Raw genomic sequence first — 17500 nt, 5'->3', positions numbered from 1 at the left:
TCCCCCCCCTCCCTCACCCTTTTCCCCTAACCCCCCACTCACCCGATCCTGTACCCTCCCTAGCACAACTGTGAGATAGATAGAGAGGGAAGGCTCGAGGGGGGAGGGGGGGGGCGAAGGAGGAGGGAAGTGAGGAACCGCCCCCACCGCCCCGTTTCGGTCGGGTCATGCAAAGTCACAAGAACCAATCTGTGGGGGGCCCTGACGGCCGAGTGAGGGATGGTCACGATGCTGGTGACAACAACGATGCTGAGGGCCCTGCCGAGGCCCCTCAAGATGCACAGGCGGCGGCGGCGGCAACCGAGGGTGATGTCACGGCGGCAGCGCCACCTGGGTGCCCGCGGGGGGCCATGACGGAAGCCATGCGGCGACGGCAGCGGCCGGGGCCGGTCTCAGGAGCCGCCCTCGAGTCCGCAGGCCGCGCCGTCGTGTTAGTAACAAGTCAGCGGCAGCCGGAATACACCGGCGTCAGTCGGCGACGGCGACGGCGGCGACGTCGACGCAGGCCGAGAGAGGGGAGGGGAGGGTGCAGGGGCCCAGCCAAGGGCATCATATACCGTGGATGCTGAGAACGGTGGAGTGTCGATCAACACCCCCCGCGTTGGTTGCCTGGCACGTATAGGTGCCCGCATGGCCTCGACAAAGGCTCGAGAACGTGAGTTCGGAGTACCGATCTCCGAGGTACTCGACGATGACCAGAGATCGTCTCTTCTCCTCCTCCTCCTCGCCGCACCAAAAGCTCTCCTGTGCAGGGGACATGCCAGGGAAGTTCATCTTCGTGAGGACCTGCCCGTTCCGGTACCAAGCGATGGAGATCGGGGAATCGCCGCCAAAAACGACACATTGGAGTTTGACTGTGGCGCCCTCCTCAGGAGGATCGAGCGGGCCAGAGGGGTGCACCTGAGGAGGCTCTGTATGTGGGTAATGGGTGGGGGAGGGAGGACCATCAGCAGCCGTCAGGGTTTTCCAAAGAAGAAGATAGTGGGGAAGGAGGGGGATAATAAGGTTCTTCCCATATTGTAACTTACAATGAGCTCAGCTTATATTCAATATTTTTTCTTTTATTCTTTAGTTTTCATTGATTTATCATTATTTTAGTTTTCCAGTCTTAGGGCGCAATCTGTTTTGTCATGTAAATACATCCAATATTGTAAAAAAAAAAAATATATATATATATATGAATATATATATATATATGAATGTATATATATATATATCTATATATATATATATATATATATATATATATATATATATATATAATGATAAATAAAAAAAATTAAAAAAATTTGTTTGTATATAAAAAAGACAACAAGTAGGCGAGGCTGCATAAAGTCCTTTTGAATCTACTCACCTCGAAAACAAGGACATATATTTGGCTTCGTGCCAAACCTGGAAGGCAAAACAAGATCAAACCTGACTGGGCTTCAACATCCATCAGGTACAATTGCACTTAAAAGCCCTCAACTCCTCAGCCTCCCTCACAAACCTCAACCCTCATCCTCAAGTATGACTTCACAAGAGGATATATCCACCGGGAGGCTGATAGAAGTAATAACAATACATCTGTGGATTGATAATATGTTAACCCTCAGGAACCTAGCTGCTTGCTCCTGCAGGAGCTCCCCAGAAGAACACACAAAGTTGCTGGCTGAAGCCCAAGTTTGTGTATCTTTGTCTATCTATTTCTCTTGGATGTCCTGAAGGCATGAGTTCAATACAGGAGCTGTGAAGGAGATGGGGACCAGTTCCTAACCTTCTCAAAAGAATATCCTCATTAACCTTGGGACAAATTTTCCAGCATGCATGAAATATTCTCCCTAAATAACCAATACCTCTAGTAAATTGATCCTTAACTGCAATAAAGAATTTAGTTATAAAAAACTTATTCAACTGGGATTTGTTTCTGATCATGAGAATGACTGAGGTCCCTGTGTGTTACGTAAATAATGCATCTCGTCTCCCCGCCCCTGCACAGCTCCTGCCAAAGGAAACCCACACTTACCCATAACCTGCACGTCGAGATCGCCTCGTGCTGTGTATCCTTGGGTGTTCCTTGCCACGCAGGTGTACCTTCCTTGGTCAGTAGATCGCTGCACGCCCTCCACAACCAGTGTGCCGTTGGGGAAAGTGCTCTGGCGTCGGTTGATGGGTAGAAGTCGGCCATCTGAGTAAAGAATAAATAGGAGTTTTTTACTAAAATGTATTTATGTTAAATCAAATTAAATTAAATACTATAAATTCATGAATAAATAAACAAAAGAGTAAAAGACAGACAGACAGACAGAAAGAAAGAGAGTATATGCTAGAAGGCATTTGAATTTTGTCACCATGAAGCCTTCACTGCTGTATATACAGATTCTATTTTGTATTATTTAACTATGATACATGCAAAACCTGTTCGTGATACAGTCAGTTGCACAGACTGTCACAGAATTCTTGTCATAGTTCTGCACATAGGTGGGACCAGTGTCCCTTGATCCACAAGGAGCTAAGATAAAAGGCACAACAAATAGGTGCCAGATGGGTGTATGCCTTGGCTGGGACACTCTTCTTATAAGGGGGAAGAGGCCTTTTAGCATATGTATGTATGTGTGTACATATGTCTAGCCATCTCGCTTATCGGGTATTGGATGGAGGGGAGGCAAGATTAAATAAAATTGGTGTAACACAGCAAAACCTTGAAACAAAATATTTTGAATTTATCAACATGTTCCCATACTTATTAATGTCTTCCTTTCATTTATTTCAGCAATAATGTAATTTATAGATTTATTTTGTCTAATACCAGATGATTTAATTCAATTGATGGTTGGACTCTGAGTAAACAAGGTCTACAACAAACAAAACCTTATTTCATCCTTTAGATGAATAAAATCACCTACCAACTGCAGAACCAAAACTACACAACAAGAGAACTCTTGTCACCAGTTTCAATACAAATATGCTTACCATCATTCATGACCTGATTTGACCTGATGATCTGACCTAACCTGACAATGTTGTCTAACACAATGGATCCCAAAACTTACTCTTTTCCCAGACAATGGAGTCAATTGGGTATCCAGCCACGGGGCAGTTGACGACCATGTTCTCTCCAGCCACAACAGCAACCTTGTCCATAGTCCTGATGTAGGGCAGGCCGTACACATTGAGGCGGGCAGCATGACGCACAGAGCCAACAGTTGAGGAGGCAACACAAGCATAATAACCACCATCATTGGTGTGGATAGCTGAGATGTTCAAGTGGGACACAACTTCACCATTGACCGTAACATACTGGCCGACCTGCATCCTGAAAAAGCATAAATACATCTGATACAGTAGCTGGCCTTTACTTTGACAACAGTAAAAACAATAAGAACAAAAATCATGACAACCATAACATTTCTGAGATACTATGATGCTTATTGTATGCATTACCTGTAGACCTAGATTGTATATAGCACATAATATTGGGACAACAAATGGGTGTTGGATGGGTGTTGGGTGGGTGAAAGGTGGGTGAAGGGTGGGTGTATGCCATGGCTATGCCACCCCCATTACAAAGGGGAAAGAAGCTTTTGGGATATCCATGGATGCATGTATGTATGTATGTATGTATGTATGCATATGTAATGCTACACCAGAAGTGGTGGTGGTAATAATACCAGACCAACTGCAAGTAATAGTAGTTGTGGTAGTAGAAGGGGTAGTAGTTGTAGTAGAATTGCTAAACCATTCACTGTGGCAATTGATTTGTAAAATCATCTGGCTGCTGCCAGATGATTTTATTCAGCCAAGGGAAACCTTCCACAGTCAGAGGGTTCAAAATGATCTCAATTAACCCTTTCCTTTTGTAGAGCAACTTGTGAAATAAGTCCTGGCTGCCATCAGATGATTATTTTCAGCTCAACTGAGCAACAGTGATCATGAAGCAGTGATTGCTATGATATCATCAGGTATGTGGCATTATTTACTTTGGTGGAGGAGCTAAAAAAAATAAAATAAAAGGAAGAAGAAGAAGAAGTGTTGCATGAATGGAGGGTGGATGTGTGCCTAGACTGGCTACCTTCTTTGTGTTGGGGATGAGGCCTTTAGGTATATGGATATACAAAGAGAACAGAATTTCTTTAGATAAGTAGGTGCTGAGATGGGAGGGAGTGGTTGAATGTTTTTTTCTTTTCTGTTTTCTGATGTAGGTGTGTGCCATGTTAAAATGAATACAATTAAGTACCGAGACCTCACAGGAAATCACGACCTCTGTTGACTACACCAGCACCAACCTGTCAGAATTGGTAAGTCGCTTTCCGTCCAGCTCCCAGGTGATCTCGGGGGTGGGGTTGCCAGCAGCAACGCACTTGAGGAAGACTGAGGGTCCAGGCTGGAGGGTGCGCTCCTGGAAGGCGTAGGTCAGCTGTGGGGGTTCGACTGTGGACAGAAGGAACATAGATAGTTAGTCTTGTTAAAAGTAGTTACAAGAATGACACATCGATGAACATCCACAAATCAATCAATCAATCAACCAATCAACTTGTCACCCTAGGTTTTTCATGCAGGAGACGTACAACTCCCAGATAACCACATACACACATACAAGAATAAATACACCTGCATACATATACACATGAAGGGGTGATGTCATCCTTAGCATTTAGAAGATTCCAAATCACAGAGATGAGGTTTGATTTTTTTTTTTTTTTTCTAAATTAGGATAAAGATATTGTAAACACTCCAAAATACCTCATCCATCAGATGCATCATGTGATCTTACAACACGCACTCCTTCCAAACCAATATACTCACATCGTCCACCAAGTTTGAGTTCAGCCGTGGCCTGAGCAGATTCTTGGTCATTCCTGACAAAGCACTGGTACATTCCTTTGTCATCACGTCCCACACTATCAATGCGAAGAACTTCTTCCTTGTGGTCTGTTTGCAAATAAAATTTTGTTAACATGTATAATGTCCATTTATGTATAGATGTGTCACTATCAGACTATATTTGTTTAAATAGAAAAAATAAATAAATAAAATAATATAAAATAAAAATAAATAGATAAAAAGAGAGGATCTCTATTTCCTTAACTATGTTTGATTAGAATACGCTACTGGTTTTATACAACTTCTCAGGTCTACTGTAATATCTGTCTCTTATATCTACATAGACAAAAATCTTCCAAATAAGTATCTAAATGTTTCATCATAAAGAATCTACATTATATTCATCTTGCACAAACAAAAAGCTGTTGATATCTAAATTGCTCAAGCATCCACTTTGGTCCCTGATGCACATGCAACAACTGGATCCTTTTCACAATGGACACTTACTGAGGGGCTTTCCATCCTTGAGCCATGCAACTGATTTGACAGGATTGCCTGCATAGGTGCACTTGAAGCTTGCAGGGCGGCCAAATTCAACAGTCTGGACCTTGGGTTCCACCTGAGCACTCAGAGGGGCTGCAAGACGCAAGAAAGATGTAAGTACTCATATAGCATCACTTTGAAACCATAAATTTTGCATACTACTCACAACACTAGTCATTAAGAGGTTGCATGCCCTGAACACTTAACCCTCTTCCAAGGTAGAATCTTCGTGTCTTTCAGAAACTACAAAATTTGCATAATATCTATAATACATACATACACCAACGGCTTTTTACCCCTTACAAAGGGAGGTAGCCAAAAATAAAGGCATAATCCACTCCCATCCATTCCATCCCCCCATACTCCACTCCCATTCACCCCCCTCCCGCCCTTTTATCTTGGCACCTCCTGGATGATAGGTCATCCCTGCATCTCACCCAGTGCCCTGGGTCAGAAGCAATGTAGCAGGACACAGCACATTCACAGCAAGGCCAATTCATTTAATCGGCGACCTCGCGCCTTCGTTCCCTCAAGCAGAAGAGAAGATAGGCTGCATCAAAATATCATTCATACACACTTCCTCACTATCCATCCTCCACCCACTCCCTTCCATGCATCACAGCATCATCCATACACAACTATTCTCCATTCACCCCTATCTTCTGTCTTCTCCTTTCTTTCCTCAACAGACATTCCCTTCTGTCCCAATGCCCCTTTTACCCCATCCATCTTTTTCATCCTTGGTCACCCCCTCATGTTCACTACTTCCACACCTCTTTTACTAATCATTCTTCACTCATTCTTTCCATGTGTCCAAACTATCCCAATACTCTTTCATCAACCCTATATCCCAACTCCCTTTCCACCACCACTCTCCTACTTACCTCATCATTTCTCACTCTATCCAGCCGAGTAACCCCTACCATACTTCTCAGGCATTTCATCTCAAACTTTAAACTCTTCCTCTCATATGTTCCATGTTTCTACCCCCACACAGGGCTGTCAGCACAGTCACTCCTTCATACAATCTCCTCTTAGCATCTATTTTCAAATATCTATTTCTCATTACACTTTTTAATCCCCCAAGGCACTTACTTGCTTCTCTCAATCTACATTCTACCTCCTACTAGTCATTAATGGGTCTTGCATGTTGAGCACTAGTAAGCTTAGTCCCTGACATCATATGATGATATTTTGCTTAGTAATGATGTCAAATTCACTATTTATTCATTTGGAAAAAGGGGTTCCACAAACACGACTAATCACCTATGTAATACATTATCATGGACTAATTTACCTCTTCATTTTTCTTTTTAAGCCGAATCTGAGGTATTTTTAGAATAAAGGTAATGAAATTGTTTATAAACGTCTACGTATTTTTACGATTATTAAACCTATTAGTAACTATATAACAAATGATGTCTGAACCTCTAATCAATCAATCAATGAATCCATTGCCCCTGCAGAAGACCCATGGCCTTCAGCCATGGGTCTTCTTTGGAACATCTCATAATTCGGACAATATTGAACCAAAGGAGAGAAAAGAACCTTTGTCTGGCAAGATAAATTCATCAGGAACAATTGTTTCAGTTTTGTTGCAAATTATGAGCACTCTCTTTCAGCAACATTGTTAACACTGGCCAATAATGTTTAGTAGAGTCAGGTCCAGCATAATCAATCCATTAATAGTAATCTATGAAGACTGACTTGTCCTAAATTGTCATTCACGTTGCACAAAGCCCTGCCCTTTCCACAAGCCCCATTCCTTGCAACCCCTTCATCTTTTTGGGGGGAAGTTTCAATTGCCTTTGGATGGAACCCCCTGATGAGGAAAAATGTCACTCAACTCACCTGTGACTGTAAGAACTGTTTCAACACTCTCGCCTCCGACGGAGTTGTTCACGACGCAAAGGTACTTGCCACTGTCATCGACCTTGGCCTCCCGGATGATCAGGGTTCCTCCTACTTGCTTCACACGCTCACCCAGTTCGACAGGAGACTTACGGCTGCCCTCGGAGAACTTGTACCACCTAAAACACAAGGGCGAGGATTAGTCAGGTCATGAACACAGTTCCTGAGGGACAGCCCCAAGTACTGATAGACACAAGGAAAGACAATGAAAGATAAGAAACAAATTTATATATATATATATATATATATATATATATATATATATATATATATATATATATATACACAGTCAGACCTCGCCCACCACGAGTGTTACATTCCTTAGCCCGTCGTGTAGGAGGAAATTCGTGTTGGGCGAATAACAGGTCTATTGGGAAAAATAGGTTATTTTCCCAGACCTTCTCTAGACACTGCCACACAACACGACCCAGCGGGCTATGCAAATCGTGTTATTGTGAATCATGGTCGTGTTCGGCACATGCCGAGATATTTTACCTATTAGTGTGAACGTGAAATTACGTGCACGGTGAAGTCGTGTTCGGCGAGGTCTGATAGTACGTATATGTGTACATATATATATATATATATATATATATATATATATATATATATACATATATGTACATATAGATATATATACATATATATAAATACATATATATATATATATATATATATATATATATATATATATATATATATATATATATATATATATATAAGAAGGGAGTAATAAGAAAATATAACATCTTCACCACAGCAACATACTGCATATAATTACTTCATGGGCAAAATTTGAGGATTTTATTAATCAAAAAGAGAACCCTTAACATGAGCAGTTGTGATCAATCTAGAACGTTCAGCCAAATACTACATTCAATTAAAGAATGTCATCTCCTGTCTGACACAACCGAATCTTTAAAGGACATCACTGTTTTGAAGAAGATAATTAAAGTGATTTAGAGAGAAAATGAAATGCCAAGTGAACAGCAGTATATACAATATTTGCATACACACATACACAAATACACAGACACACAATATATATATATATATATACATTATATATATAATATATATATATATATATATACACACATACATATACGTACACACACATATGTATATAAATATACATACATGTATACATACATATATATATATATATATATACATATTCATATATATTATATATATACATATATATATATATATATATACATATATATATATATATATATATATATTAAAGAAATATTTATGCAGAATATCATATCAATATAACAACAAATTTAATTTATTTTTTTTTCCAAGATGACGCAAGTATTGCTGCCATCCTCTTTCATCCGATAAAATATCCATATATGCTGACATGATATTACTTCTCAGTAGATAAAACATATTGAGACGTCAGCGCTGACTGTTCCTGACGCTCTTGAATATCCATCACAGGTAAAGGAATAACTAACATATAAAATAACATGATGAAAGATAAATATCACTCAAAGAGTGAAGATTATAAACATAATTTTATTGCGTTTCGCAAATTTGGTATTCAGCAATTTCATTCAGTAGAGGAAAAACCCCTTTTCATACAAAAATTGTAACAAATTTGACCTTATTTATTTGCGAACGACTTAAAAGAAAATCCGTCAAAACCATTTCTTCTCACACTTCTTGTGATTTTCAACATCTTGTCTGTCGTAGTTGCTCGTTTAAATCAAGGTCTAAATAAGAATAGGACAATTCATTTTGAGAGGAAAACAAACGTTATGACGTCATGAGTAGGCGTGGCTACTTCAACCTACGGTGGAGAAACATTACTACACAAAAAATTAGCCAATTGTCGTAATTACTATTTTTACCTTGTCTTAAACACCGAAATGCAGTATCTCCCAGAAAAAAAGAGAGGTTTCAGTATATAAACACCAAAATAAAAGACAAGTTCTGTTCTTCCATGCTTAAATGTAGGCTTGAAACAAATTTATTGAACTTCTTCAAAAGTCGGCCTTCGATTCCTAACTCTTGGAAAAAAAATCACATTTGGTTTTCAAGAACGCACACTTGTAAGAAAAAATATCATCAAAAAGAAAGCATACACATCTCATGGGAGCAAATAACATGTTTTTTCTCCCTCTATTCTCTTAAAATGCAGAATGAAAAAAATTAAGACAAAATGATTCCAAGGTTTCCAAATACTTTAAACGACATGACGTCAAACTGTTCCTTCGTTATGAATTTCCTCCCTTATCTCACCGATGTAAACAATTTCCTAATCTCTCTCTCTCTCTCTCTCTCTCTCTCTCTCTCTCTCTCTCTCTCTCTCTCTCTCTCTCTCTCTCTCTCACCCCAACTCAAAACTAGTGCCTCTGTTCACTTCCCCCCCTCCAAGATTATAACATCGTCTGCATTCCGAAGTTTTCATTGTCTTGTAAACTCATCAAACCAGCTGCTGAATGCTGCAGCGAGGAATCCAAAGACAACATATGAAATACTTTCAACAAGAAAAAGGAAAAGGATGATGCATTCATAAACATACTTTTGTGCTCGTGATGTGTGTGTGTGTGTGTGTGTGTGTGTGTGTGTGTGTGTGTGTGTGTGTGTGTGTGTGTGTGTGTGTGTGTGTGTGTGTGTGTGTGTGTGTGTGTGTGTGTATGTGTGTGTGTGACACGGAGAAACAGAGAACATACAGCCACAAAATGCTAACAAATACAAGGCAAACTGGCACTCCGAAGGAACATGTTGGCACTGACCGCTGCATGGGGGCAGGGTGGCCCTGCACGGGACACAGAAGAGTGGCAGACCCTTCTTGGGACACCTTCACCCGTGTGAGATCGCTGCCGGAGATCTGAGGGGCCGAATTCCCCATAGGATCTGACAAAAGCGAAAAAGGAGTCGAAGACATGTCTTAAGCAGCTCGCACACCGACAAAACCAGTTGCATGAAACCGATCGCGCGCACACATACACACACGCACACAATCACCTCCCTACACGCACACATATATACAAATACACACACGCACACTGTTACGGCCCGCGACCGGTTATATGCAACTGGTTGAATCGGTGTGCGAGCTGCCTTGGTGGCACTAGGGTGATTGGCCAAATATCTAGTGATGGTGACGAGTCTGTTACATGTTCTAGAGGTGTCTGTATTAGTGGTCAGTATTCTTAGTGCTCATATTAGAGGTAAAGATGTTAGTGACTAGTTAGTGGTTTACGTTGGTGAAATCCTGCGTTAATGTTCACTAAACTGATGTTCCTTAGCGTCAACAGCTCCTGTCAGAAAGATTTCCGTATTCTGTATGTTTATTCTGTCTGCCGCCAAGTGATTTTATTCAGCGATAGTGTTTGCTTGCCAATACACGCATCCTGGAGTCCCACCTCCCCCTCCTCGCCCACCCTTACCAACCCACTTCGCCCACACCTTCGTCAGGAAGGGAAGGGGGTTCCTTCAGGACCAAATGGGTTCGCGATCGACCAAGAACATCATCAGTTCGAAGGATTCAAGTCATAAATACGTCATTCTTCGAGGACGACTTAGATTCCTAACTCGAGGAGGAGGTTCTTACCTGTAGGAGGGGATCGGGTGCGCCTGAGCGGGACAAGGCAGAGCCAAGGGTCCTCCCGCAGCACCGAGTATCTCCTGAAGACGATCTCCTGAGAGTCGAGGCGGAGCCATACTGCCGGGGACTACACCGAAGAAGCAAAATGAGGTTCTCTGCATTGGTCTACGCTTCAATACCGTGGCAACCTTTACATATTTTAAGGCATAAGCCGTAAATTTCCATACAAGCTGAGATCACAATCGATACTTTTGGGGTCGCGACCGAACAAGATCCTGTTCAAACCCCGGTTAGGTCCTTAGCTTTGCAATAATATCATATGGATTTTGTCAGATGAGCTGGGCAAGGCGCCACGGTATTGAAGGGGTAGACTCTAAGTCTGTGAGTTGGGGGAGTGTTAGGGTGAGAAAGTGTGGGAGTTCTTGGAGTGGGATGGAATCCGTTACAACGTGTATACATTAAGAAGAAGAAGAAGAGGAAGAAGAAGAAGCGGAAGAAAAAGGAGGAGAAAGACAAGAAGAAGGAGAGGAACAAGAACAAGAAGGAGAAGAGAAAGAAGAAGAAAAAGAGGGAGAAGAACAACAAAAAGAAAAACGAGAAAAAGAACGAAAAGAAGAATATTGAGAAGACAAAAATCCCATCCAAAGGTGCTTTCCTGCGATCGACACCGTCACCTTTGCCCTGTGTGTTTGGACTTCCAAGGAAGGTTAAAGTTAACGATAGTTGCTGGGCTCGTACACGGCTGAATCAAATTTATGTAGAAACACAAAATGGACGAGCCAACCCGAGTATGGCTCACATGCAAAAATAAATAAATAAATAAATAAATAAATAAATAAATAAATAAATAAAATAATAATAACTTAATAAATAAAGGACAAAAAAATTTACCCTTGTGCTATCGTTTGTTTGTTTGTTTGTTTTTCTTCTTTATTATTTATCTCTCTGTATCCGGCCCCACTCTGAAACAAAAGGTTTTCTATCGGCGAACGTTGCTATGGAAACCTATTGTACGACTTCGTCCAGTATCCTACCCGTAGAAGTCTTCACCGAAGTTGGAGGATTTCGAAAACTACTATGAGGCCACGAAACCACTCTAGCCCTATTCACACTAGCGGTTTGAACCGTGCGGAAATCACTGCGGTACCGCATAATTAAGGAAAAACTGCGCGGTTGCGTGTGAACACCTCTACTGACGTACATTGTAACTGAACGCCTAATAGCATCTAAAAACCGAAGTACAAGAAAACGTAGCTTCTGAAAGACTCGCGAAGAGAGAGAGCGTGAGTTCGGAAAGACCAGAAGCCTCCCGAAGTCAAGGTGGGACGAGTCTGTGGAGTCTGGAGAGATGATTTCACTTAAGACTTCTAGTGAAATATTAGCGCAAAGTTCGTGAGTTCTTGGGAGATAACGATACCGTACAATACATACCACTATCTCCTGAAGAAGGCCTTTGGATGGGAGTGGAAGAGCTTGGAAGAAGGAGGAAATGTATTTGGAAAGAGAGAAGAGGACCGTCATAGAAGAGAGACAGAGAGAGAGAGAGAATTTCCTTAAACACCACGACCCAAACAACAAAAATACATCGCTTTTCAATATTCATAAACATTTCACAAGAACTCCTTCTCTCTCCACTTTTCCGTATCCCTTTCACACATCCTCCCGGGGCAATGACCTCGCCTTTACAAAGCTGACGATATTTGTTGCTCATTTAATTAAACTTCCTTCCTCGAGTACATTTTATGTCGGTCGCGTTCGGCCAGCGTACCTTCCAGGAGTCTTCCGGGAACGCAAGAAAGGACACAAAAGGTGACAGACTTCTCATAAGGCGGTGGGGACAAAGGGACAAATAGGGACTGAAGGAGAAAGGGTGGGAGGAGAAGGAATAGAAGGTAAATGAGGGAGGGGAGGGAAGGTGAGGATGGAGGGAGGGGAAGGGAAAGGAAGGAAGGAGGGAAAAGGGGAGAGGGAGTGGGAAGAGAAGAAAGAGAAGAGTGCAAGGAGGAATAGAAGGGAAATGAAGAGGGAGGGAAAAGAGGAGAAGAGGAGGGGAAGGGAAGGGGGGAAGGAGGGAAGAGATGAGGAAGAGAGGAAGGAGGTAAGAGAGGAGAGGAGGGAAGGGAAGGGTAGATGGAAGGGTGGAGGGAGGGGAGAAAAGTGGAGGAAAGCGAGGAGATTAGGAGAGGGAAGGTTAATGAAAGTGAGGAGGAGAAGGTGGAGGGGAGGAAGAGGAAGGGAGGAAGAAGAAGGGAGGAAGGGGGAAGGAGAGGTTGGGGAAGGGAGGAAGAAGGGATGAAGGCAAAAGAAGGAAGGAAGGAAGAAGAATGTGAAGTACTCTCTGAGGTTTTCACGTGAACCACGAGTTCGATAGAAAGAAATCTCGAACTCAATGAATACCTACCTGAAGGAGGAGCACTTGTCTGAAAACACCCCTCCTAAAGGAGGAGCAGCGTCGACTTTTGAGCGCCTGAGGGAGAAACGTCTTACCTGAAGGAAGGAATGGGGTGTGCTTGGGCGGGGCAAGATATGGACACTTTCTCCGATTCCTTCGTCAGTGTCTCCTGAAGGCGGGACCCGGAGACCCTTGGAGGGGTCATACTTCCGGGGGCTTTGATGTCCAGAAGGAGGACATGTTTAGAAACATCCGGACCTAATACTGATATTTTTGTTGTTGGTGTCGTCAGGTGATTTTAGTCAGCTGAGACGCCACCCCCTACCGCTTTCCCCCCCACACACACTTCCTACCGAGTTAAGGCGTTAATATGTCTATATCCTCACAGCCGCGCCATATTTCTTGTTGTTTTCATTTTATACAAAAAAAAAAAAAAAAAAAAAAATCCGGCTAAAGGCGATTATATTCGAAAACTAGGACTTCATCTGTATTAATTCAATGCGTTTTATGACATTACTCGTCTATTCCCGATGCCGCCACGTGATTTTATCAAGGTGAGGAAAACCCTTCTCAACAACGAAAGTTAATTTTCTTGAGCGTATCTCAGTTAACCCTTTTTAAATTTTTAACCCACACCCCACCCACTTCCTCGAATTTTACCTTCCAATTAAGGAAATATGAAGTTCCTAAGAAAGTAATACTCTAATAGGGGGGAAAATGGAAAGGGAAGAAGCGATATACTTGGAACAGTCTACGGACAAGTAGAACCATGTTTCACAATCAACTGAACCTTGGCTGGAAAGTGACCAAGGGCGATGGTGCCACAGAAAACATAAAGACCTGGCAACCCTAACGTTCTCTCGATCCCCTCCCCCGCCCTATTTCTCTCTTTCCCTCGGCTTCGGAGATTAAGATTCGTTGGAAATTGACAAAATACAGCTGCTAAATATGTCTATTCAAACCAAAACTCCACTGTTACAAGGTGTGTGTGTGTGTGTGTGTGTGTGTGTGTGTGTGTGTGTGTGATTCACCATGGTCTTTGAATCACGTGTTTGACTCAAGATCGACAGCTATTTCCATCCGGAAGAGAGCTCAGACGTCGTATATGACCGATCTATGGGTAATGATGTGACCTTACACGCACACACACTCCCAACTCCCTGCCCACAAGAGTTGGAGTAACAACCCACAGCGCAGCGATACTAAATTATTTCAGCCCTGGGCGAGATTCGAACTCGGACCTCCGTAGTGGCGGCCGGGAATTCTACCAACTACGCCATGAGTTGTGTGTGTGTGTGTGTGTGTGTGTGTGTGTGTGTGTGTGTGTGTGTGTGTGTGTGTGTGTGTGTGTGTGTGTGACCGCATGTGCATCCAGACTGTGTACGTGTACATAATAATAATTACGTAACACATGTATGTGTAAACACAATTTCTGAAGACCTGAGAAGTAAATCAGTATAACTGACAACTGTGCTGCGCCAGCTTCCGTGCACCAACCACCGTGAGAGAATACGTGCGTATATGAGAGAGAGAGAGAGAGAGAGAGAGAGAGAGAGAGTAAGTGTGTGTGCGCGCGCTCGCTCGCATGTGTCTGAAAGCGGAGGTGGTGGTGACCATGGAGCTCCTCTTGGGTTCAGTCTCGTTCCATCCTCCGTGCTGTCAACATCTACTTCCTCCTCATCCACAAGATACGAATACCCCTCCAAGGACTCCTAAACACCCTAAAACTTCAAGAACACTTTCCCTTCTTCAGTAGAAAAACCAGAGGAATGATCCCCAACACAATACTCATTCATTTCCTTCAGGTAACTGAGTGCAATTGTCTTGGAGATCGGAAAACATCGAACTCTGTTTGTGGAGGAGGAGGGGCGTACGTGCTGACGTGTGGAGTGTTCCCCTTTAGCCAACCGAACTTACTCTCTTCTCCTCTCCGCTTCCCTCCCTCCACCACCTCCTTCTTACTCCACCCATCCCTCCCTCCTCAATACACACTTCCTCCTCCTCCTACCTTCACTCCGTGATGGCCGTTCGATCGATGCCACGTGGACGGCTGGCCAAGGAGGTTGCAACGTTTTTTGTATTTATTATTTTTTTTTACGAACTCGTGACATTCAATTTTTTTAAATTCAAGAGGTTTAACGGTTATAACCGTTGCAACGGTCTCAACCTATTAATAGAAACATCGCCGAGAAGCAACAACATAAAACCTGAAAATCTCGGCAGACGAAGCTGCTCCTACCGCTACCTCCTCCCTCCCACCCGTCCCCTTCCTCCTATCCCTCCTCACCGGCACTCGCCTCCCACTCCTCCTCCTCCTCCTTCTCCCCTCTGCCCCCCCACTCCAGCAGTCAGCTGGGCCGCCCCTACGCACGTGTCTTGTGAGAGACAAGCACGTGCGCATTTCGGTCCAATTTTTTCACTAAGAGCTTTTTGAAAAGGTAACTCAATATAATAATGATTCTTCAGGAACTGTAGCACTCTTCGAAGGGAGGAACTGGTGGTGGGAGAGGAACTCAAACAGGGACAAATCGACCTCATGACGACGACGAAATGCACATCACCTTCTGCAGTCATAACATACATACGCGCGAACGTACCCACGCGCACACATATCCACACACAGTTACATAAACGCATGCATATATATGTATATATACATATGTATGTATGTATGTAAATTTGGCGTTGGAAAACTCAGAATGACAGCGGGGGTACTTTATTCCCTTACGTTTCGGCTGTATGCCTTCCTTATATATAAGAGCTCCGGGGATTCTGCCTCGCTGGTTGTCATGGGGGATTATTGCTCATCGTGGGATTATGTCTTCCTGTGGGACCGTGTCTTGTTGATTTTGTTTCTGCTATTATAGTTTTTCCTGTTGTACTAGCCAGGTTGACAAATCCTTCCCTATGATTGTTGGTGTCTTCTGTACAGATGTGCGCTGCTTCTACTGTTTTTCTTGTTTTCTTATCGAGTCCTTTATTGATAATTTCGGTGTTTTGCCAGTCTGGGAGGTGTCCGTGTTTATCTATGTGTACGACCAATAAGTTGAGAGATCTGTGCTGTTTTATATCATTTTTGTATACTTGTATGTATACAGTATATGCACACATACAAGAAACAACGATAAAAAAAATTCATCTGTCACGCATCATGTCACCAACAAATTAAACCAAAGTAATGATAAATCCTTGCATACCGTCGCCAACAATTCACTAGCGCTTCTATCCTTACAGACACAATAGTTCCGTCATTTTACACTAATACTAAATGTTCATCTGAACGCGTGGGGACATCTCTATACAACATATTAAAAAATCGTCATATTTCAACATTATTAATTATTTATTCATCTTAATTATTTTATTTATTCATTTTAATTTACTTTATTTTAATTATATACACAAATGCACACACACACACACATATATATATATATGTGTGTGTGTGTATGTATATACATATATTGTTTTGGGGTTTTTTTCTGCGAGAGAATGGGGGTGAATGTTTTTCATGATGCCTCATGCCGCTAAAACACCTTGCAATCGACACCATATACAAGAGACAAAACGCTACATTTAATATAAACACACATACACACACATACGTAAACTCACACACACACCACAAAACACACATACAAACACAAAAGTTACACACACAAAAACACAGGCATAACTTGAGACACGTTCACTCAAACACAAGATTCGCTAACATAAGCGCGGGAAAAACTACAACCGCCAATACAGTCTCCCAAAACCACACAAGCCCCCCCCCCCCCAAAGGAACATTAAGAAACAAAACAACACTCGGAAACACTTTTGGAATCTGCGTAGAATTACAACAATGGTAACCACAAAAATGCTCTTAGACGACATATACAAAAAAGCAAATAAAATATTATTGAACCCTTTTTTTAAGTCTTTATTCCAAGACAATAAAATATCCCCCAAAGAATACAGCCGTGCCCATGCGCGTCATTCTACGCAGTGTAAAAACGTCTTACGTTACCACAACGGAAATATCAAATCTACCACTGGCCTCTAAACTAAAGGTTTGGAGTTAAAGCCATTCTAACTTAAACGCTTCCTTATATATATTCTCATCAAATTAATTTTTCGAAAAACAAACGTAACAAGATCGAATAAACGGGCTAATTCATCTATCTCAGCATACCAAACCACTCACCTACATCAAACACATAAACACATATAATCGCAGACCCTACGCAATACACATACACACCATTCCATGTAATCTGGTACAACCACAAAACACGAAGAAA

General features: G+C 42.2%; 1 protein-coding gene across 50 annotated transcripts in view; it reads right to left on the bottom strand.

Moving 5' to 3' along the window:
• The window catches only part of Dscam1 (Down syndrome cell adhesion molecule 1), a 635227-nt gene that overhangs the window by 152768 nt on the left and 464959 nt on the right, over nucleotides 1-17500 (bottom strand). For 29 of the 50 annotated variants that reach the window (XM_076206304.1, XM_076207477.1, XM_076207279.1 and 26 more), the window contains exons 8-14: nucleotides 7198-7376; nucleotides 5311-5439; nucleotides 4786-4911; nucleotides 4266-4410; nucleotides 3033-3295; nucleotides 2006-2167; nucleotides 558-911 (exon numbers count right to left, since the gene is read on the bottom strand). In XM_076206304.1, the coding sequence (XP_076062419.1) occupies nucleotides 558-911; nucleotides 2006-2167; nucleotides 3033-3295; nucleotides 4266-4410; nucleotides 4786-4911; nucleotides 5311-5439; nucleotides 7198-7376 (1358 nt within the window). Of the gene's footprint in view, nucleotides 1-557; nucleotides 912-2005; nucleotides 2168-3032; nucleotides 3296-4265; nucleotides 4411-4785; nucleotides 4912-5310; nucleotides 5440-7197; nucleotides 7377-10010; nucleotides 10132-10831; nucleotides 10953-13312; nucleotides 13434-17500 lie in introns of all 50 variants that reach the window. The other 21 variants (XM_076208806.1, XM_076208712.1, XM_076208854.1 and 18 more) reach the window with 5 other exon arrangements.

The sequence above is a fragment of the Oratosquilla oratoria genome, chromosome 1 (assembly GCF_046742065.1).
Source record: "Oratosquilla oratoria isolate Oo_2021 chromosome 1, ASM4674206v1, whole genome shotgun sequence".
NCBI lineage: Eukaryota > Metazoa > Arthropoda > Malacostraca > Stomatopoda > Squillidae > Oratosquilla > Oratosquilla oratoria.
Note: the sequence above shows the minus strand (reverse complement) of the source record. Positions and strands in the feature narration are given on the sequence as shown.